Source organism: Cucurbita maxima, unplaced genomic scaffold, assembly GCF_002738345.1.
Source record: "Cucurbita maxima cultivar Rimu unplaced genomic scaffold, Cmax_1.0 Cma_Scf00041, whole genome shotgun sequence".
NCBI lineage: Eukaryota > Viridiplantae > Streptophyta > Magnoliopsida > Cucurbitales > Cucurbitaceae > Cucurbita > Cucurbita maxima.
This window is the reverse complement of record NW_019272057.1, coordinates 80757-101808: the sequence shown is the minus strand read 5'-3', so window position 1 is coordinate 101808 and position 21052 is coordinate 80757. Positions and strand designations below refer to the sequence as shown.

The 21052-nt window shown below is 36.8% G+C and overlaps 2 protein-coding genes across 4 annotated transcripts; one reads left to right on the top strand and one right to left on the bottom strand.

Moving 5' to 3' along the window:
* The first annotated feature begins 335 nt into the window (after window positions 1-335).
* Window positions 336-8668, top strand: LOC111469742. 2 transcript variants are annotated; one of them, XM_023115140.1, is made up of 23 exons: window positions 336-519; window positions 607-1170; window positions 1261-1508; window positions 1600-1680; window positions 1796-1930; window positions 2043-2167; window positions 2382-2546; window positions 2812-2917; window positions 3104-3209; window positions 3303-3413; window positions 3535-3698; window positions 3815-3932; window positions 4733-4960; window positions 5094-5284; window positions 5475-5642; window positions 5728-5833; window positions 5947-6084; window positions 6235-6393; window positions 6829-7035; window positions 7176-7370; window positions 7465-7536; window positions 8146-8353; window positions 8450-8668. In XM_023115140.1, exons 1-22 carry the CDS (start codon window positions 472-474, stop codon window positions 8302-8304), a joined length of 3594 nt encoding a protein of 1197 aa, XP_022970908.1. In that variant the 5' UTR covers window positions 336-471; the 3' UTR covers window positions 8305-8353; window positions 8450-8668. The 2 variants fall into 2 exon arrangements, with proteins under 2 accessions (XP_022970908.1, XP_022970909.1); XM_023115141.1 differs by having other exon boundaries at window positions 8418-8668.
* A 1307-nt stretch (window positions 8669-9975) lies between these two features.
* On the bottom strand, window positions 9976-19718 carry LOC111469751 (flowering time control protein FPA-like). Of its 2 annotated transcripts, XM_023115162.1 has the most exons (5): window positions 19432-19718; window positions 18968-19291; window positions 12373-13508; window positions 11140-11604; window positions 9976-11052 (listed from the first exon to the last, which is right to left on the bottom strand). In XM_023115162.1, the coding sequence occupies exons 1-5, from the start codon at window positions 19432-19434 to the stop codon at window positions 10347-10349; spliced, it is 2634 nt and encodes an 877-aa protein (XP_022970930.1). In that variant the 5' UTR covers window positions 19435-19718; the 3' UTR covers window positions 9976-10346. The 2 variants fall into 2 exon arrangements, with proteins under 2 accessions (XP_022970930.1, XP_022970929.1); XM_023115161.1 differs by having other exon boundaries at window positions 9976-11604.
* Between the last annotated feature and the right edge of the window lie 1334 nt (window positions 19719-21052).

Below are 21052 nucleotides of genomic sequence, written 5' to 3'. Positions count from 1 at the left end.
GTTAAGCTTAAAATTGTATATTGTTGTTTTTTTTTAAATAAAAAACGTTAATATTAATGTTTTTTTTAAAATTTTAAATTATATATTTTATTTCTAAAAAATTATTATTATTCTTAACCCATTTTGATTAATCGTTAAATTAATTGAAAGTATAAATACTTGACAAAATTGAAAGCACAGTAACCAATATGATATTTAAAATAAAATAAAATAAAAAAAGAAAGAATTTTTGTAATATTAAAAAAATATATTAAATGAACTTCAGAAACTAGCCGTTGGCAAAATAAGGCGTACTGAACTAACGCCCTGTCGCGTTCCTTCTTCTTCACCATCATTTTCTTCCACTCTGTTCTGTACCTTCGAGCTTCTTCATTTCATCTCTTCTAGCTTCTTCCCTTGTAGCTCTTTCACCTTCTCTCACTCTTGTGTACCAGAAGCCTCTTCCCGCTTGAGGATTCATCATCGAGCAAGATGTTCACAGATGGCCTCGATGAAACTGCAATTTCCTGGATAAAAAAGGTATTCTCTCCAGTTTGATTCAGTTCATTCTGTTTTTCATTTGTAGTATTCGATTCATTTTTGTATCTCGTCGCTGTTTCCCCTTAGGGGACGGATAAAACCGTGGAAGACGAAACTCGAATTCGATCTCCTCTTGCCGAGAAAACTGGCTCCGATCTATTTCCTCAATCTCCGTTGGCGTTTAATGGCACTGGATTCATGTCTTCTCATGTTTTGCCTCCTTTGAAATTCCATTCTGGATTGCTTTCTCCTCATAGTTTGGCATCTCCATGCCTGAATGACGATGATGACGATGATGGAGATTTTGATGTTAATGAAAGTATTGCTTCGGTTCCATTTGAAGAGGATGGTGCTTCTTCTGAAGATGATGATATGGAATTTCATGATTCGGATTTCTTGGAGAAGCCTGTCGTGCGGGGTATTGAGGAAGATGTATTTAGCTACCAGTCTAGGGTTAATCCCGTATCTGGAACTCGATGTATATCTTCTATTAATCGACGGTACTTGAAGGAAGATCTCAGGGTCGAAGTGCCTGTTAATTTAAGTAGATTTCCTGATGGGAAGTTGGGTGTAAGGAATTTGCCCCAAAAATCTTCTACTCCTAATTATGGAAATCAGCGCCAGAATGAAGTCTACTTTCACAGTGCTCGTGTAAGACCTTCAAATCCTTTATAATTCTCATTATATGCTGCAAATTTTCTCTGTTATCATTTTCAAGCTGAACTGAGTTGATTGTTGCAGGGTCCCGGTGTCCATGGAAGGTTTTTTGAGGATTTGGCCGGAACCCCCAGTGCACCTCCCATTGGTGATGTTGGAGGGGGTGAAACCACGAGCACAGAATGTGGAAGTCAAACTAGACCAGATTCTGAAGGTTCAAGTGAAGTTGATCAAACTGACAATGGATGCCCATTGTCGGCGCCCGAGGGTTTTGATGGATGTAATGCAGATTGGAAAGCTTGTTCTCCGGGAACCTACCAAAATTTTGAAAGGTTAAGTGGTTTTCAGTGGACTGCTTTAACATGAAAGAAGCTTTGGATTTTTTCTTTTGATCTTCTTTATTTATATTCTTTGGGTGAACAGAACTTCAACAGGAACTAAAGATTCTTATATCTCTCATCTGCAAGCAAACTATCCAGAGCCTTCATCCTGTTACAACACGAGGTTTTTATTGAATTAAGTAGTTATTTATTAGTTGTTTCTATAATTTTGCTTCAAGGTACTTTTGGTTATTACTGATCTTTACCATTCTTGTCCATTTTGAGTTTCGTAATTGCAGTGGTCAACAAGCCTGGCAAACTCTACTTGCATATGATGCTTGTGTTCGGTTGTGCCTACAAGCATGGGAAAGAGGCTGCACATACTCACCTGAATTTTTACGCAATGGGTGCTTGATTCTTCGAAATGCTTTTGGGTACAGATCCTCTTTCTTGTGCTTTTTGACCAAACATTGTTCATGTTTAAAGTTTATGGTAGATTTTATTGGATCTCTTATGGGTTCTCTCTATGAATTGACAATTATGTAGACTACACAAATTTTTATTGCAACCTCGGCTCGCACAACCGACCGAAAGGGGGAGAAACACTGAGCATTCAGCACAAGTAGTAACTTTGAACCAGAAGAAAGTTGTCGGAAAGATAAGAGTGGAAGGTACAGATTCTTCAGAAGATTTCACCATTATTTGAACAATATATTCGGTTTAATTCCCTGTCCAAAGGAGCTTCCTAGGGGGTTACTTGAGTATGTCCATTGTCAAACAACATTCTATTAAAGTGAACAATCTTCTTCCATGTGAGGACTCTTCTTTCCATATTCCAGATTTTGTTGTGACATTGATTGACCAAGATATATTTTTTGATGGCAGTGAAAAAGCTTAGACTGATTCCAAAGAGGAAAGTGATGAATACCTATTCGCAAAGAGGCTCAATCTATATGCAAACAGGAGTGGAATATATTCGAAATATTTCTACTGTCGTGAAAAATGGCATAAACTCTCTAAAAGACGCTTCATTCTCAATTACATCAGAAGGTAAATTCGTACCGATTTTATTTTTCCTCGTAATCGCGACACATGATTAATCTTTCACCAAGTTAAAGAAATGATAGGTTCTATTAAATATTTGCACCAAGTATTTTCAGGTGATGCTTGGATCTATGTGTGTTCATATATTTCCGAAAGATAAAATAAAACACGTGCCTTTCAGATAACATAACATGCAAGCAAAAACAAGAAAAAAGCGTTTCAAACATTTTGCAGTTCAATAGTGGAATAGTGATATTTTTATGCGTTGCAGAACAATTATCGTGCTTATTTCAATTGAAGAGTGCTACAGAAGGCTCTGACCTGGAGTCTGATTCTGCTGTTTGCTTGCACCCTGGCAGTGGAGACTACCATGTCTTGTAAGTTCTGATCTTTGTTTTTTACCCATAACCTGTTAAGTAAGAGAGCACGTATGAACCATCGCTCTCAAGATATTATGTTCTTTTCTCTGAATTAATATTAGATCAATCCACTTAAGGAGAGGATTCTACTCTTTCTAGTAGATGTAAGTTATGAACACGAATATGATGCATTTGTGACTTCAGTTTCCCAGAGGCTCCAGGAGATACCCTTTTACTAGAAATCCAGGATGTCAAAAAAACTACCCAAGGTCGAACTACGATTTCAGTTTCATCTTTGACCGGTAACACCGTAAGTATTATATTTTCGTTAAGATTATTTTATTTTTATTTTTTGCATGTTACAAATCAATAGTTGAAGTGAGTTTCCCCCCCTTATTTGCAGAATGATAGGATTCGGTGGTGGCCTATATACCATGATGACCAGGAATGTGTTGGAAAAATTCAGATTTCTATCGTCCATACAATGACAAGTGACGAGACTAATCATATGAAGGTATTTTTAAGTCATTATTTTTTTGTATCAAATTCATATCCTTACATTATGGGATTTGTTTTTGGTTCAAAAGATAGATGGTGGCTGGTTTAATTGATCCTTTGTGTTCCGTACGTAACAGAGTGGACCTGTTGTGGAAACTCTTGCCTATGATTTAGTGCTAGAGGCTGCAATGCGTGCACAACACTTTTGTTCCAGAAATCTAAGGATTGATGGACTTTGGAAGTGGTTGTTGACTGAATTTGCAGACTATTATGGAGTTTCTGACTCATATACAAGAATCAGGTATTACACAGACATTATGGATATGTTTAGTAGCGAGTTGAAGAACATCATTGATTCATATTCTTGCAAATCCATTTGTTGTGTTTTGACTTGCTTTAGTTCTTCCCTATGATCAGATATCTTTCTCATGTCATGAATGTGGCTACTCCAACCAAAGATTGCTTAGAGCTTGTAAATGAATTACTTGATCCCATAATGAAGGCCAAAAACGAGAAAAGTTTGACTCGGCAAGAGGTATGTTTATCCATATATCCTTACCCAAATAAGAGTAATCACGATAGCCAGCCAGAGTCTCCTGAAAATGAGGGTTACTGTGAGATCCCACGTTGGTTGGAGAGGAAACGAAGCATTCCTTATAAAGGTGTGAAAACCTCTCCATAGTAGACACGTTTTAAAACTGTGAGGCTGATGACGATATGTAGTGGGCCAAATGATATAATATCAACTAGTGGTGGGCTTGAGCGGTTACAAATGATATCAGAGCCAGACACTGGATGGTGTGCTAGCGAGGACGCTGGGCCTCAAGGGGTGGATTGTGAGATCCCACATTGGTTGGAGAGGGAACGAAACATTCCTTACAAGTGTGTGGAAATCTCTCTCTAGTAGACACGTTTCTGGCTCATAGAAAATGAGTGAATTTGTATGAATTTGTGAAAATGGAAAATTTTAATGTGAAAATGGAAAATTTTAAGGAATAGATTACTTGAGACTATTTTTGCATAGCTTGGTTTGTAATTTGTAGAAGTGTAGCTAGTAAAATGTATTAAAGAAGCTCATAAATTCTTTATTCTTTAGCTAGTAAAATGTATTAAAATTAGTCAAAATGTAGCTTGAGAGAAATAGATTCTCACCTTATAGACAGGCTTCTCGATCTCTTACTAAGCAAACACAACCATTTTCTATTTTCTTCTCCAATATGGTATATTCTCTAGAGGCTCAATAAATTCTTTATTCTTTTGAGGAATAGCCATTAAAACTTATTTGGGGCTCCAATGATGCATCTTTGGTTCTAATTAGTACATTCTCTTTGCCAGAGAAGTATATTACTGGATTGTGAAACTCAAATTGAGAACCTGTTGGCAAATGTTTTTGAGAACTACAAGTCATTAGATGAAAACTCCCCTACGGGATTGGCAGATTTACTTGGTCATCCCACAGAAGACTCTGCAGCATCTGCTCTAACTCCAGCAGTGAAAATCTACACTCAGCTTCACGATATACTTTCTCAAGATGCCCAGAATATGCTGAGAAACTATTTTCAGGTGAGCCATCATCCGTTTTTGAGCTCACATAGACCTATATTTTCTTGAGATTTTGGACAAGCGATGATTTTCCTACTCTGATTTATCTGATTACACGAATAAGCCAAATATTGCACTCCTATGATGAATGCAGAGAGCGGCGAAAAAGCGGTGTCAAAAGCATATGGTTGAGACTGATGAGTTTGTCTCGGGAAACGCTGAAGGTCTTTCCATGGATCCAATTACCATCTCCACGGCATATTTGAAGATGAAACAGCTATGTAAAAATATAGGTGGTGAAATTCAGGCTGATATCAAAATTCATAATCAGCATATACTACCAAGGTATGTTATATATCCGAGCTAGAGGAAGTTATTAATGAAATCCACAGGTTTTACGAAGTTGAACGAACTTCACCAGGACGGTTGGGTTGTTACTGTACTTTTAGTAGTATGGATATAGAGAATTGAAATACAATTTTTGGATTGGATGTGCTTAGAATAGATCTTGACTCATGCTACCATTTTGTCTCAGTTCGATTGACCTGTCAAACATCACCGCCGCCGTTTACAGCACTGAGTTGTTCAACAGGCTTAGAGGATTCCTCTCTGCATGGCCTCCATCTGGTCCATTGCCTTTCGTAAATGAGCTTTTAGTAGCTACTGCTGATTTTGAAAGAAGCCTTGAATCATGGAATATCAGGTTTTTGAAAATCATTTTTCATCTGGAAAAATGAGATGATTGTATTAGAAATTTGATTTTTTCCTGACATTAGGAAATCCTTCAGTTCTGTGCAGGGTAGCGTAGACTCGAGAAATCTTTTCCATAACTATATAATGGTGTGGGTACAGGATATGCAAATCACTTTGCTGGATATATGTAAAGCAGAAAAGGTACGATCTCTATCACTACCATCTCTTTATGAAGCAGAGTTGCAGCTCATTCATTCTTTCTAAAAAGTTGTTGATCAGCCTCTAAGCGAATTTTCTCGATTGAACAAACACAGATGCCGTGGTCTGGTGTAACAACAAATTATTCTACTTCACCATTTGCTGAGGAGATGTACGAGAAAATAAAGGACTCCCTCGTTCAATATGAAGTAGTGATCAATCGATGGCCTCAATATTCATTGATTTTAGAACATGTAAGAATCTAACTATCGTTGTTATCACATCAGAGGTCACCGTCGTTCTGCCATTTCATTTGTAATCTACGCTTACTCATAATGACATGTTTATTGGAGTCAATGCTCAACCTTATAGCATTCTCAGTTCCCTATTATTTTTCTATATAGGCTGTTGCAAATGTCGAGAGGGCAATAGTAAAAGCACTTGAAAAACAGTACAACGATATATTGACACCTCTGAAAGATACCATCCCAAAGAGGCTGAACATGCACGTTCAGAAGCTAACAAGAAGACAGTCAATGGCAATGTACTCCGTTCCTAATCATGTAAGTCTTTCCCTTGTACCCCATGTATTTCGTTATTTACTTTTGCAATATCTGGATCATACTTGCAGTTTGATTTTTTTTTTTTTTTTTTTTTTTTTTTTTTTTTTTTTTTTTTTTTTTTTTTTTTTTTTTTTTTTTTTTTTTTTTTTTTTTGGTGGTTAAATTATAAATTTGTTTGCTTAGAATTTGGCTCCTTTAATTTTAAAACTAATAAAACTCTAAATAATACTTGGGGTAGAGACTAGTTATGAAAGTTTTATCAAACCATAATAACTGATTAGCATTTAAAAACTACAGGAACTAGTTTCTAGCCTTTAAAACTACAAGGAATAAATTCTATCTCAAAATCACATAGGAACTAAATTTGTAATTTAACCTTTCTTTCTTATTTTTAATATTTTCATGTTTCACGACTTGGAAACGATTATTGAACAGCTGGGAATGTTCCTCAATACCATCAAGAGAATTCTAGATGTCTTACACATTAGAGTAGAAGGTATCTTGAAGTCGTGGGCATCCTATACGCCTGTTGTGGGAGACAAGAGGTCACTGTTTGGAGAGCAGATGAATGGAATCACGGTCCTTTTGAGGACGAAGTACAAAAACTACTTGCAAGCAATTGTAGGGAAGCTCATGTGCAATGTAAGTTTACATCACTTCATAATTCTCTCATGATATACAATTTATTCTGATTTTTCAACTTTCTTCCTTGGCATTTTGAGCCAAGTTCGAAGGAACAATCTTTAATTCTGCAAAGTTAATGATTTTGAATTCACCATCAGATGCAAGCCAACCGTAATACACGGCTGAAAAGGATTTTGGAGGGAACGAGGGAAGAAGAAGGGGAGCACGAAGTTCGTGAAAGAATGCAAATGCTAAGTGCACAACTCATTGATTCCATATCGAACTTGCACGAAGTCTTTACAGGTCCTATATTTGTTACAATATGTCGGGGGTTCTGGGACAGTATGGGACAGGTAAACTCAAGAGAATACATTAATTTTCCTCATAGTCCTCCATCCACCGCCCATTTAGATCATTCTAACAGGCAACCACGCTATTTTGGAACAGATCGTGTTGAAATTTCTCGAAGGCAGGAAAGAAAACAGAGTATGGTACAATGGATCATATTACGCTCTGGGGGTAAATTTCAATGCACCCGCATGATTCTTTATTCTTTAAGCAAAAGAATGCTCTTTTCTCCTGTATTTTTATTGTGAGATCCGAGGTTGGTTGGATGGAGAGAAGAAACATTAAGGGTGTGTAAGGGTGTGTTGGTTGGAGAGAAAAACTAAATATTCCTTATAAAGGGTGTGTTGGCTAGAGAGAAGAATGAAACATTACTCGCGTGTGAAAATCTCTTTCTAATAGAAGCATTTTAAAAATCTTGAGCGCGAGGCCCGAAAGGAAAAGTCCAAATAGGACAATATCTACTCTGCGGTAGGCTTGGGCTGTTACAAATGGTATTAGAGCCCGACACCAAGCGGTGTTGCCAGCATGGATGCTGGGACCCCAAGGAGGGTGGATTGTGAGATCACACGTTGGTTGGAGATGAGAACGAAACATTCCTTATAAGGGTGTGGAAATCTCTCCCTAACGGACACTTTTTAAAAACCTTGAGGGGAAGTCCGAAAGGGAAAGTCCAAAGAGGACAATATCTGCTAGCGGTGGGCTTGAACGGTTATACTCCTGCATGTGATAATTCATCATCATGAGCTCACAATGGTTCGATCCTTTACTCTATGTATGTAGATATTGGATGATACATTTGCTTCCCAAATGCAGCGATTACAAGGAAATGCAGTGCAAGAAAAGGATATTGAGCCTCCTCGTTCAGTCGTTGAAGCTCTATCAATTCTCAGCAGGGACTCGGCAAATGCCACTGACACTGCAACTTATTTATATCTCTGATTGTTTTAACTGGTATGGCTTCTTCAATTCATTCATATACATAGATCAGGTGTAATATTATTATTCATATGCATAGATCAGGTGTAATATTATTATTCATATGCATAGATCAGGTGTAATATTATTATTCATATGCATAGATCAGGTGTAATATTATTATTCATATACATAGATTAGGTGTAATAGTATAATTCATATGGGGGCGCTATTTGCTATTTAGAAATTCGTTGTTTTGATTATTCAATTTATGTTGATAGGTTATATTGATGTATTATTATTATTCAAAGGATCATTGTTCTTTCTGTACATCATTATTATTCAGTTCTTGATAAGATCAATAAAGGCAGCTTCTTGATTTTCTTCCCGTTGAGTGAGTTTATTTCTCTTACTTGATGATGATGCTTATTTGTTGCTTGCGATAACCATCGCATCCGCTGTCTCGAGGATCAATATTTCAATTATTCTTCTTTTTTCAATTTTAACATTTTTATGATTGCTCTTATGACTTTATCTTGGAAGATATTGTGACTATATTGAATATATTATTCTCTTTTATCATTTATTATTACTCTACTAAATACATGAATGATTAATTAGGGTATTTATATCATCTGACCGACTATTCAACCCAATTTAGGTTGGGTTAGATTTTTTTTTCCGATTTGAGTTGGGTCGAATATTTGGACAGGTCAACCTATCCACCAATTAGAGTTACAATTCAATCAAAATTTTAAAATAGATAAAAAAAAATATTAAAAAAGTGTGATGCCATCCTGGTAAATATTTGAATTTTAAATTTTAAGATATTTTAGTAATAATTTAAAAAAACAACTTATCAACTTACTCCATAGGGATTTTTTTAATTATTTTAATATAACCTTTTAAATTATTAAAAAAAAAACCAAATAAATATGATTTTTTTAAAAAATAATTAATATAACAAGTACACTAGTTGAATAATAAATTCTATTTGGATTATCAGATGGAATTGTGATAGGAGAAAATCATTAGAAATAATGTCTAATTGAAGTGGGGGAGAGACACAACCATATTATGAAGAGAGTAGATTGTGACTCTCACGCTGAGTCGAACAAAGCGATGACCCTCACATTGAGTCAAACAAAGCAGCGACCCTCACATTGAGTCAAACAAAACAGCGACCCTCACATTGAGTCAAACAAAGCAACGACCCTCACATTGAGTCAAACAAAGCAACGACCCTCAAGAGGTGCCCATTCAACCATGCAAGGGCCAATATAGAAGGATGTCATGATACAATTGAGAAAGATATGCATCATCCAACACACCATATAACATATTGCATTGAAGAAGAAATGAGGCACAAGCAAGATATGGATAACGAGTAGACATGAGCATCACAAATAGACTTGTTGAAGGGCCCAGTAGAGCCTCAAGTCTTAACCTCGAAAGTTGGAGTTCCAAAAGAAATTTGGACTGGAAGCAAGTCACCAACCCAAAATTTTGGGATAGTCTAAAAAAAAATTTCAACCCAACTCAACTCAACCTACCACCTACATCTACATCTACATGCTCATGCCTTGCCCATGCCCTGAGTACTCACCTCGCTCAAGATGATTATCATTACTTTGAAATTCCTTCTCCCCGGAACTTCCACTTCTCATCTGTTAATTGTGGCAATCTTGGCATGGATTCCAGCAGAACCAAGGAAATGGAACTCTTATCCCAAGTAGTAATAACTAAGGTACAACAAGATAAGGACCAACAAAATGTCAAGACTTGAAACAAAACGGCATTACTACCACAAAGGGCTTCTGTTTCTAATAGCATTAAAGCAGTAGCAGCAGTGGATACTAACTAGCTAGCTAATCAACATCTTATAAACAGGCTTAATAAAAGGACATGTTACTTAGGATAACAAATATTACTTCTGGCAAGTGGCTGATGATGCTCATCTCTCCCTTAGAATCTGTTAATTTCTTCACACCATCTGTAGGATGGCTATTCATCCCATACTTGCTGAACTCCATATTAGTTTGTTTTACACGATCAAACGAGCCAGATCAACTTCCTTTTCCTTGATGAATTTGCTGGAGAAGAGCAGCTGCAAGCTGAAGCGTCGCTTGCAGGCGTTTCTGTGGATCTGGTTCTGATTCTCCACCTACATCAGAGTTTTGAACCTGTTGATTATTGCCTAAAGCCCCTGCTGTCTGAATCTCTCTTTGTGCTGTAAGGTGCCCAGCAGGAACGTTCGACATCTGATTCGACATCTGGTGTTGTTGTACATGATGCATCTGTGGAACTTGAACAAACTGAGATGTCTGAGGCTCAGAGTTCATCAGATTATTCTGAAAAGAACCATTTTGGGACCTTGCCAATTGTACAACAGATTCATTCACCTGGTTTCGCTGCCTCAATTCTTCATGCAAGGCTGCCTTTGGCGTGCTCCCCGACTGCCTTTGATGTCCAAGGAGAGAGGATGCTAATTGCACCAGTTGGTCGGGCGGTAGGGAGGAAAGAGTAGTTGCCAAAGAAGCTGCCGGTTTTGTTTCTTGTTGAGTTGTAACACTAGAAAGCCCAACTGCGTAATTACTGTAACCTGTTTCCTCAATTTCCCTTGGAATGAACAAAGGGCGTTCCTGAATAACAGGATCCTTGTTGGAAGCTTGTGACTGAAAATTTCGAAAATCGACCATTGAATTCTGTAGATGGTGAGAAGATGAGCTCGGTCCCATGGCATTTAGCTGTTCTTGAATTGGATAATCAGGCCTGCACTCAACATATGGGTCAGACAAATTTCCAACAGACTGTGATGAACCATGAAATAACACAGGAGAAGCAGAAGTAGCAACATTCCTGGGGAATGATGTAGTATTGATTCCAGATTTACTGAGATCAGATAAAGATGGTGGTATTGGGGTAAAAACAGCTGGAGACGGCGGTAGTTTTGTATATGATGTTTCACTATGTAAAGGTAAAAAATTTGTGTCTTTTGTTTCGTTTTGATAAGGTGGAGGCCTTGCACTGGTACCAGGACGCTCTAGCCTCAGAATTACCCCTGAAATGCTCAATTTACCTGGTACTTTGAGCACTTTTTCTGAGAACTCAGATGGTGGTACAAGAAACAAGGTGGTTCTGTCATCCAACTTCGAAACAGCTGCTCGTTGCTTTTCGCCGAGATAGTTCATGAATTCATTGTAGAACACGATATCAGAATCGCTTTCAGGTACAAAGAAAACAACCCAAGCACTAGCTGCTTCATAGTAATGCTTTGAAAGCATGTCTAAACCAGTTCTTGCCGTACAGTCTAAGAACTCTGGCCTGCAGAATACGAGTTCAGTTTCACCAGTGATCTATATGGGTTTTAATAGAACTTTTTTAGAAGGCGAGAGAAAGTTTTCCCTTCCAATCATTCGCACACAATTTACAATGAACAATCCAGAATTCCATGAAACTTAAAGAGAGGACAAGAACCAAATACCAGCAGAACCAAATCTGATAGCATAAAACTGAAGGAAATTTTGGAAAGAAATCATCAGAATACTTCTTTTGAAGAAAATCTTCTGAAAAATTTCCTCTTGTCAATGAGAAAAAACTTTAACCAGATCTTCAATGAGACTTCAAAACTACAACTACCGTGAAAGGACAAATTATTGCAAGGTAATTAAATCATTTAACCAGATCTTCACTAATAATAGAGGCCAGAATAACAAAAATTAACAGTTTCCTACATGCTTCATCCCCCAGCTCAAATAAAGCATTTTTTAAAGTCAAATGAAACATTAAAACCTGTCTCCAACAAAAATATCATAAACAGAAAGAAAATGAAATCTTCCATTGCCATGTCACTCCCTAAATATACCTTTCATGGAAAAAAGAACACTGCCCGATGAAAAGCAAAATTAAGATAGGATTAAAGTGGAAAGAAGTGCATCAAGTTACAGGAAGAGGAAGGGATGTGGATCAAATTCTTGTTAATGGCCTTGAGGTTAAATGAGAACAGATAAAATCAGCATTATAATTTTTTCAGCACTTGATTAAAAATGATTTAAGTGGGAACAAAAATTAAAAGGAATATCAAATACTTACAAAAGCAAATCCAGAACCTTTCCCACAGGAAAACAGCGGGCACGACAAACAGGTGTTCCTCCCTTTGCAATAGTTCCTTCCCATTTCCACTCTTTTATAGACGACTGTTCTGGATCAGGTGAGAGCCTTTTCCTTGCAACAGCATTCGATGGCAGAGAATCAGGACCCTGAAAATTATCGTACGGTTCCCTCCAGTGTTCACTCTTTTCTCCATAAGGGTCAGGCATTGTCATAGGCTGATCAGGCTGTTTATACCCCAGAGGCGGCCCAGACTTCATCTTATGATCAAAGGCCTCTGATCGGGGAAAATCAGGGTATAACTTTGGAATAATACGTTTATCTTGTTCCAAATCAGATATAGGATACTCAGGGAGCTCTTTATCCTGGGGAAAGGGTCCAGTCTTCAATTTCTTGGACCCGGGATATACGTTCGTATCCTCTGGCAAGTCCCATGGATCGTCATAAAATAGACTAGGTTGAGAAAATCTTTGAGGGAAGTTATTTAAATGAAGACCTCTCTCTTTTGTCGGGCTATCATAATGTTCATACCTATCTTCGGATAGACCTAATTTGGATGAGAATTCTCCAGACCTCTTCATTTCAAATGCATTGTTTCCACTGGTCAATAAATTGCTTTTCCTATTAAGACCACGGGAATCAAATTCTCCAGAATCTAAGTTTGAGAAAAGGTGAGGAGATCTTGGAGAAAGAGGTACATTCATTGAGTTCCTTCCACTGTTTGATGATCCAGAATCACTTTTTGCGAAACAAATATGTACTCGGGGATTACCAAATAGTTTCCCTTGTAGTGTTTCTTTCGCCCTCCAAGCTGATGTCACGCCCCGAAAACGAACAAAAGCATACGTCCGACCAGGGAACGTTGTAATCTTATCAATTTCCCCAAATGGTGAAAAGGCCCTCCTTAATATCACTTCATCCACTTTTAACAAAGCTGGAAATCCTATCCATAACACTTCACTAGGCTCTGCATTTTTATCATTCATTTTGGACTTTTCAGGATAAAATTCGTCAGGACTAGCATGTCGTCCCTGTGAGAAGGAACCCTTCGCTCCAAGATATTTATCCTCTCGGTGTTGAGAATAGGCTTCATCACGTGATGATGCAGATGGCTTATCCTGAGAGTAAAATTCTTATTAATGGCACAACAGCCTATTGACTGAATAAAATGCTCTGAATTATAAATTTTCAAAGTTAATAAGAGAGGAAAAGAGCCAAGGATGACGAAGATAGGGAATGGAATTTTTTTTTTTAAAAGAATAGGAAACAATAACTCTAAACCCCTTCGCCTTCACACACTCAGACACTTGATTGCTTTGGTTGTCTCCCATGTTGTGTTGTGAAAAGTGACAGTTTTTCTTTTCACAGTGAAATGGAAATGGAAACGGAAACTGACTGAGAAAGGCTTGTCATCTTAAGTTGGGTTGATTCGTAGTCTCAGGGGCAAGACTCTAACCATGACTAATGTCTGTAGGTTGAGAAAGTGAATAATTTTCAAATTTCCCGGAATGACTTGGGGGTGAAGGATCATTCTCTAAAGGTTCAAACTCCTGAATCCTCTCCTTAAGGTTTTGGCATTATGAAATGTTATCATATTCCCCAACACCCCCCCCCCCCCCCCCCCCCCCCAAGAAGAAGAAAAAAAGCACACATACACATATTTCCTTTTCACAGAACCAATACAAAATAGACACAAGACGGTTGAATTCTTCATAAACCTCACGAATGGTGGAAAATGAGTTGATCTTGATATAAAGTAAGAAGTAGTTCAAACATTAATACTTTATAACGGCTTTGAGGAACATTTCAATGTTCACTAGTAGTTTTCCCAGTCCACCATTGTAAAGAATATGATGACTAAACAAAAAATAACAAAGCCTCGAGTACTTCAGGAGTTTTCCCAGTTCCCACTATTCCTTGAGATTTATAGAGCTGCCAAAGATTATATATGGTGGAAATGATCCAAATTAAGCAATCTCTGTACAAAATTGAAAAAATAAAAAAGAAAAGAAAAGATGTACACTATTTACATACATAGAGACACATACACAGCATGTCCTGTGTGTATATGAATAATCTATATCACTTTTTGATGTGTAAACGGAAAATTTCTCCAACCTTTTTCAGTTGTTTGGAATGAGGAAAAGAGAGAGGACAATTTGTCCCAACTTAAATCAAGTCAAACCATCAGAGATTACAAAAAGCTCTCCAATTGGCAGATGCCAAAAAGGAATAGTTGCACAATCTAGCTACAAGGGAGAAGATTGTTTCCTCAATAATCTGTAAACAATTTTTAAACAAAAATCCTCTAACAAGATTTTCCAAAAGGTAGCCATCACCACACAAAACCCAACCTTCATCAGCTCACCTTCAACAAATTTTATAAATATAACTCTTGTTTCATTAGTATTATTATTATTATGAAACATAAAATGCAATATTAAGCCAACTCCCAAATCACACCCTAAAGCCATGAAAGAAGTCCCTATGTCAAAGGGGGAGTCAGTAGTCCCACAGAAGGCCTCCCTAAGCTAATAAGAAGGAAGGGGTTTGTTACAATTTGAGGCTGTATACTGCGACAATCACAACGGCTCAGAAAAACAACCAAAAGGCAAAGGGACAAGAAGTCACGCAAAAGACCTCCCAACTAAGTTAAATAATTATCCAGTCTAACTATTTAATACCTAAATCAATGACCCAAACAGGGGTTTGGAACCAACTCTTTATCAGTGTACCCTGTGCTCAACCCTTGGAATTACAATTCACGATGTTCAACTGATGCACATTTTTGTCGTCCAAAAAAAAAAAAACACCTCTCATTCTCATAATGAAATCAGAGATTGTCTGGAAACCACTGAGAAAATGAACAAGTACAGATACGTGTAACCAAACATTCATGTGGACCACAGACTTAATCAAGTACACCATACTAGTTGTTCAGGCTGAATATTATATGGGCTGGACTTGCACAAATCAGGCACGAACCAACCGTTCCTTTCACATAATGCAAGCCTCCTCAACCATAAGACTGTTGGTTTGGTGTGTGGTATCTATTGTATGACATGCTGACCATTTAACATTCTTGAGATTCTTTTTAGTTTTGTGATTAATTGAGCAATTAGACTTCTGTGTTTTTATAGTTAGGATAAAATGAGGATATTCTACATATCCTTTTGCCTCACTCCATTCTTCATCGAAGGCCATGCTTTCCTCAGCACTATAAACCCAGCCTACACGGAAATATTTGCACCTAGATGCTACAAACAACCAAGGCAGTGAAAATGCATCAATTAGGAATATAAGCTATATAACTAGATAGTTTTCTCTGTATTCCTTTATAAAACTTTATATATATATATATATATATAAGAAAGAGTTTATCATGTTTTGTTAACCAGAGATCTCAGTAAAATGTTTTAAAGTTCTCAATTAGAACTTAGAAGCTGCTTCTGATCAAGGGAAGTTACACATTCTTTCAATCTCATATATAAAGAAGTGTAAGCAAACTAATACAGCTCAGGTATGATGCCAAACAATACTCTTCTCAACTCATGCATATTAGGTACATCACCAGTGCATCTCACAGGTTATATAAGATGTAAGTGTGTGTCCTTGGAATTGCTTTGAGCACAATATACTCACTTGGGCTCCACTGGAAAGTTTATGCACCATATAAAAGTATTTCTCTATTAAATTAGAATCTGATTGTGTTTATTGAAGTCTACCCGGTGAAAATAAGAGATTCCTCTGTGATGTTTAACAAGATTAAACATAAAATGCATTTCTCAATTACATTAGAATTTGATTGTGTTTATTGAAGTCTACATGGTGAAAATAAGAGAATCCTCTGCGCTGTTTAACAAGATTAGATGAATAGTGAAATGAATCTTCATTCCCTATTCAATTTCAATAATGTAACCTAGGGTTCTCAACATGTTTTGAGAATAGCCTCTGCCTTTTCAACATATTTTGAAGAGTCGCAACAATGGCACGTGGAAAGAGAAATTCACTCAAAATTGAATAGTCAGTGTCTATTTAATGATGGATATTGTGCATTCTTTGAATGTCTTTTTACTATTGCGTATTGATCACAGCATACAAAAATCAAAGCAGTAAAAAGTCTTATGAGCTACATCTTATGAGTTTTGCTGCCTTATGTAACATTGAGTGATCATGTCAAATTGCGAACATTTAAATTATGCAAGGCTTCTATTCAATGATGAGAAGCTGCAAACAATGGACATTATCCACTAGAAGAAAAAGTAAGCTTCAACAATAATTTCAATTTCCACTGTAATTGTACCATTTTCAATATTGTTATTTGCTACACTGAAACCTAAAGATGCATCAGAAGATAAATAATAGAGCAGCACTAACTAGGTAAAGAGGAAAAAGAACTCAAATATAAACTCTCCATTGCTTACATGAAGTTGAATTCAAGTAGTTCTATGACAAAATCTTGATGTATGGCCATGTTTAGAGGTATTTTATACATATTGCTTAGCTGAGAGTGTCAACTTTTTCTTGCATCAGAAATATCCTCTCATATGATGATGGAAGATATGGTCGGCTTCCATTACCATCTATAACTTTGTTCATTGCAGAATTTACATCATCAGATTATCCCAATATATCCATTTTCATTAGGTGAAGTAAGTATAGTGCAGCAAAGTTAGAGATCATGGATACTTATAAGTTGGTCAAGATAGTTTCCTTTCATCTATGACCTTCTCCCTGAGTGTACTATTTTCATTAGGTGAAATAAGTATAGTGCAGCAAAGTTAGAGATTATGGATAATTATAAGTTGGTCAAGATAGTTTCCTTTCATCTATGACCTTCTCCCTGAGTGGTACCATTTTCATTAGGTGCAATAAGTATAGTGCAGCGAAGTTAGAGATTATGGATAATTACAAGTTGGTCAAGATAGTTTCCTTTCATCTTATGACCTTCTCCCTGAGTGGTACCATTTTCATTAGGTGAAATAAGTATAGTGCAGCAAAGTTAGAGACTATGGATAATTGTAAGTTGGTCAAGATAGTTTCCTTTCATCTATGACCTTCTTCCTGAGTGGTACCATTTTCATTAGGTGAAATATGTATAGGGCAACAAAGTTCGAGATTATGGATACTTATAAGTTGGTCAAGATATTTTCCTTTCATCCATGACCTTCTCCCTGAGTGGTACCAATAAATTCCATAACTCATAGTCAAGGAACATTGAGGTTTCTATAATAAGGGGGATCATACCATACTTGAAAGTTTAAATTTGGAGTTTTGATATGATGTGCCTGCCTAATTGTTGGTATATCATGAAGACCTTCAGTACAACCTAGCAGTATCTGAAACTCTTTTAGAGATCCTTCCTTCAAGAACAAACTCCAATCTTCCATGTGGCACACAGTTCTACCATTTAATTGATATAAACATCCACAGAAGCAAACGCACACACTTCAATGATACACTATGAGGCAACCCTCTACACCATGCAAATCTGGTTTGAACGTTGTCTCAACGGTTGATCAAGTAGATGCTTATGCTGATTTTATGTGAAAGAAGATGTAGATTTCTTTCTTTGGACATTAACTCATAAAATTAATAACTTTTTGCATTGTAAATAGTTGAAAGGCTTGTTTCTGGAACTGCAAAAACCCTGTGTAAGTAGCATCATTGGACTACTTGAGATTTATCAATTTAACAATAGCCTTCTACATAAGGGAATGACAAGCAATTACCATGCTTTAATTTTATTATTACACCTGTGAAGCATGTCTAACCCTTTAGTTAAGGATGTGTGAAGGAGGATTGATTAGATCGCAATGACATGAAATGATCACTAAAAGAATGTGCAAGATCCAGGACTTAAAGGATTGTTCAACTACAAATGTACGTCTATTTTTTGTACCTAAGATAAATCATAAGCTCCTTGATCGGAAGCTGTCACATCCCATGTTATTGAAACCACACTTTAAATGTTTCTATCTTTTCTAACCATACATCAATCAAACTACTCCTTGGTCTAGCCTTTTCTTCTTCTTTTTTACCTGGGGGTATTAAATTAAGCATGTTTGTGATGAAATTGTTGCGTTTGTTGAGTATTCGTCCTTTTGATTGAAGAATGTAATACCACTTGATTTGTATTTTATCATCGTCCTTAAGGGTCAACTGAGATTCATAGAAACTGTCAAGGCAGACGAGTGGAAGGCATTACATATGACCTCGAGCAGGTTTCCATTAACATTTTCGATAATGCCAGTTAAGACCTGATTGAACTATATAAACCATTAGAATTTTGCTATTGTTATACTGAGAACTCTGGAGAAGTGGTTAAATTCATGTAGTTCAGTGAGTTTTGGGTTGACTTAGAGCCAAGAATATCAGTGGAGGTCAGCATTGTCTTGAACGGAGTTACGAGAGCACTTGGATTAAGAGTATACAAGTGATTTGAATGGAGTGATCATTTCTCTTACTGTAGTTATTTTGCAAGAGAAATTTTATATTTTATCAAAGACGTACAAAAAGGAAACATGGAGAGAATTTGAAGAAAATAACAGATAGAAGAAGTTCGGGCAAGACTAACCGCCTTGGCAAACTCAATTCTAAGGGGATTCCCTGCAAGATCAAAACCTTGAAGCTCTCTCATGGCTGCAATTGCATCTTCATCCCTTCTGAAATTGATGAAAGCATAGCTACGACTGGGCTGGAAAGCAATACTGTCAAGCTCTCCAAACTGTGAAAAACAGCGGTTGATATCCCGCTCCACCACAACATGAGACAAATTGCCGATCCAGAGATGTCTCGACGGAGGATTACTGCTATTGCTATGCCCAGACTGCGACTTCTCGTCATATCTCGACGAATAATCTCTCCGGTATCGATCCCTTCCCCCATCAGCCCGCCCCGACTAACCATAAAAGAAAACCAGAAATCAAATCAGAGAAACAATCCCATTATCGAACACACATAAAGGCAATAATCAGAAAGAAGATTGCTTGAAGAACTCAACTAATACTAAGAGGTCAAAAAGAAACGAAAGAAACTCACCATTTCAACGTTGGTATCTGAATTCCAAGCAGAAAACAGCAAGAATCCGCAGGGATATTCAGAATCGCCCAAAAGAAGTTGAATGAAACTTGAAAGTAGTAATATCAAACAAAAATCCACTCGAACTGGAACTCCGTTTCAATTCATAAACAAAATCGAGAGAATGGCAGCTTACAAAGCCCTTGAAGGCTGAGTTTCTTCATCAATGCTCGCTCGAGCAAAATCTCGTCTTCGTCTTCGTCTTCGTCTTCGTTAGGGTTCATAATTCAGAATCTTTTATTACAATCCACTATTTATTTATTTATTTATTTCTTTTGCAGTCGCTTTGAACGTGGAATTTTTTTGTCCAATGGTAGTGCCAGCTCAGCCACAATGAAAATGTGGAATTTTCGTTTCCATTTATCTAGTTGGCAATTGGAATGGATTAAGGGTAAATTAACTTAATTACTTTAATAATACGGATTGCTATTTAACAATATAATTTAGTAAGTGAATGGGGGGCATAATTGTAATTTAAACCACGAACCTCTCAGATTTAGTAGACAATTCTTAATCGTCGAGAAAAAAATATGTAGTTCAACCCATCAGAAAATGGCATCACGCTCAAGAGATCGTGTCATCCCAAGACCAATACTGCCTTAAACCCCGTAAACGGGAGAACGAGGAGGAGGATTTTGAATTTCTTCTCGTGAAAGGGAAAGTACTCGTTTCTGAAGCTGTCGAAGGCAGAAGTGGCAAATAGCTTCTATCGAGTTCTCTAACACTTAGTTTGGTACTTCAACTCTTTTTGACTCACGTGACGTTGTTGGATGCTTCTGATCAACATGAAGGAGGAAAAAAAAAATTATGTCTAGAATTGGGATATCTCAAAAGAGAGTAAACATGTATAGAGTTTAACGACATCATACGAGGCAGTGGGAGGGTTATGTACCTCCTTTAGATATCTCGAGCCCCGTGCTTCTAATGTCGAGCTAGAACAAGAGCTACCACATTCACACATGAGTACCTTTTACCTTCCAATAAAAGCAACGACTAATTGGCATTTATGTTAATGGGAGACCATAAATAAAATAAAAAATATATATATTTGTTTTTTCTATAACAAATATTGATGATGGTTCACTAAATATTTTCTATAACAATCATTTTCTGATAATAATTATTCATTACATTTTTTTAAGATATTTTTCCTCATTTATTTTTCTTATATTTTTTAAATATACCTCTAAAATATTGAAGTGTTTCTAATATTTGTCGTAAATACTAATAAAAAATATGAAGACGCGTTATTTAGTTTAACTAAAAAATGTCAATTCGAGTATAACTTAATAGATAAGATATCAATTATCATTTTAATGAAGCGATAGGTTCAACGTTTTTCCTCTTGTAGAATGGAAAAAAAGAAAAATGTAATGGTTTTTGCTCAATCCCACCCGGTATTGCCCTATCCTATCCAAGCAAGTATTGTCCTGTCCTATCCAAACATATATTGTCTTGTCTTGCTCAATCCCACGAGCAGGTATTGTCCTGTCATGTTCAAGTGTCCTGTTCAAGCAGGTATTATCCTGTCCTATCCATGCAAGTATTGTTCTATCCTGTTCAAGCAGGTATTGTCCTAACC

Bases quoted from the DNA above. Each gene is read 5' to 3' on its own strand.
- LOC111469742 (XM_023115140.1), top strand. From the start codon at position 472: ATGTTCACAGATGGCCTCGATGAAACTGCAATTTCCTGGATAAAAAAG. The intron at 1,681-1,795 runs GTTTTTATTGAA...TCGTAATTGCAG, and splicing joins TCATCCTGTTACAACACGAG to TGGTCAACAAGCCTGGCAAA. The intron at 6,394-6,828 runs GTAAGTCTTTCC...ATTATTGAACAG, and splicing joins TGTACTCCGTTCCTAATCAT to CTGGGAATGTTCCTCAATAC.
- LOC111469751 (XM_023115161.1), bottom strand. The intron at 13,509-18,967 runs GTTAGTCTTGCC...TTTTACTCTCAG, and splicing joins GAATTGAGTTTGCCAAGGCG to GATAAGCCATCTGCATCATC. The intron at 11,605-12,372 runs GTAAGTATTTGA...CGTATTCTGCAG, and splicing joins AAGGTTCTGGATTTGCTTTT to GCCAGAGTTCTTAGACTGTA.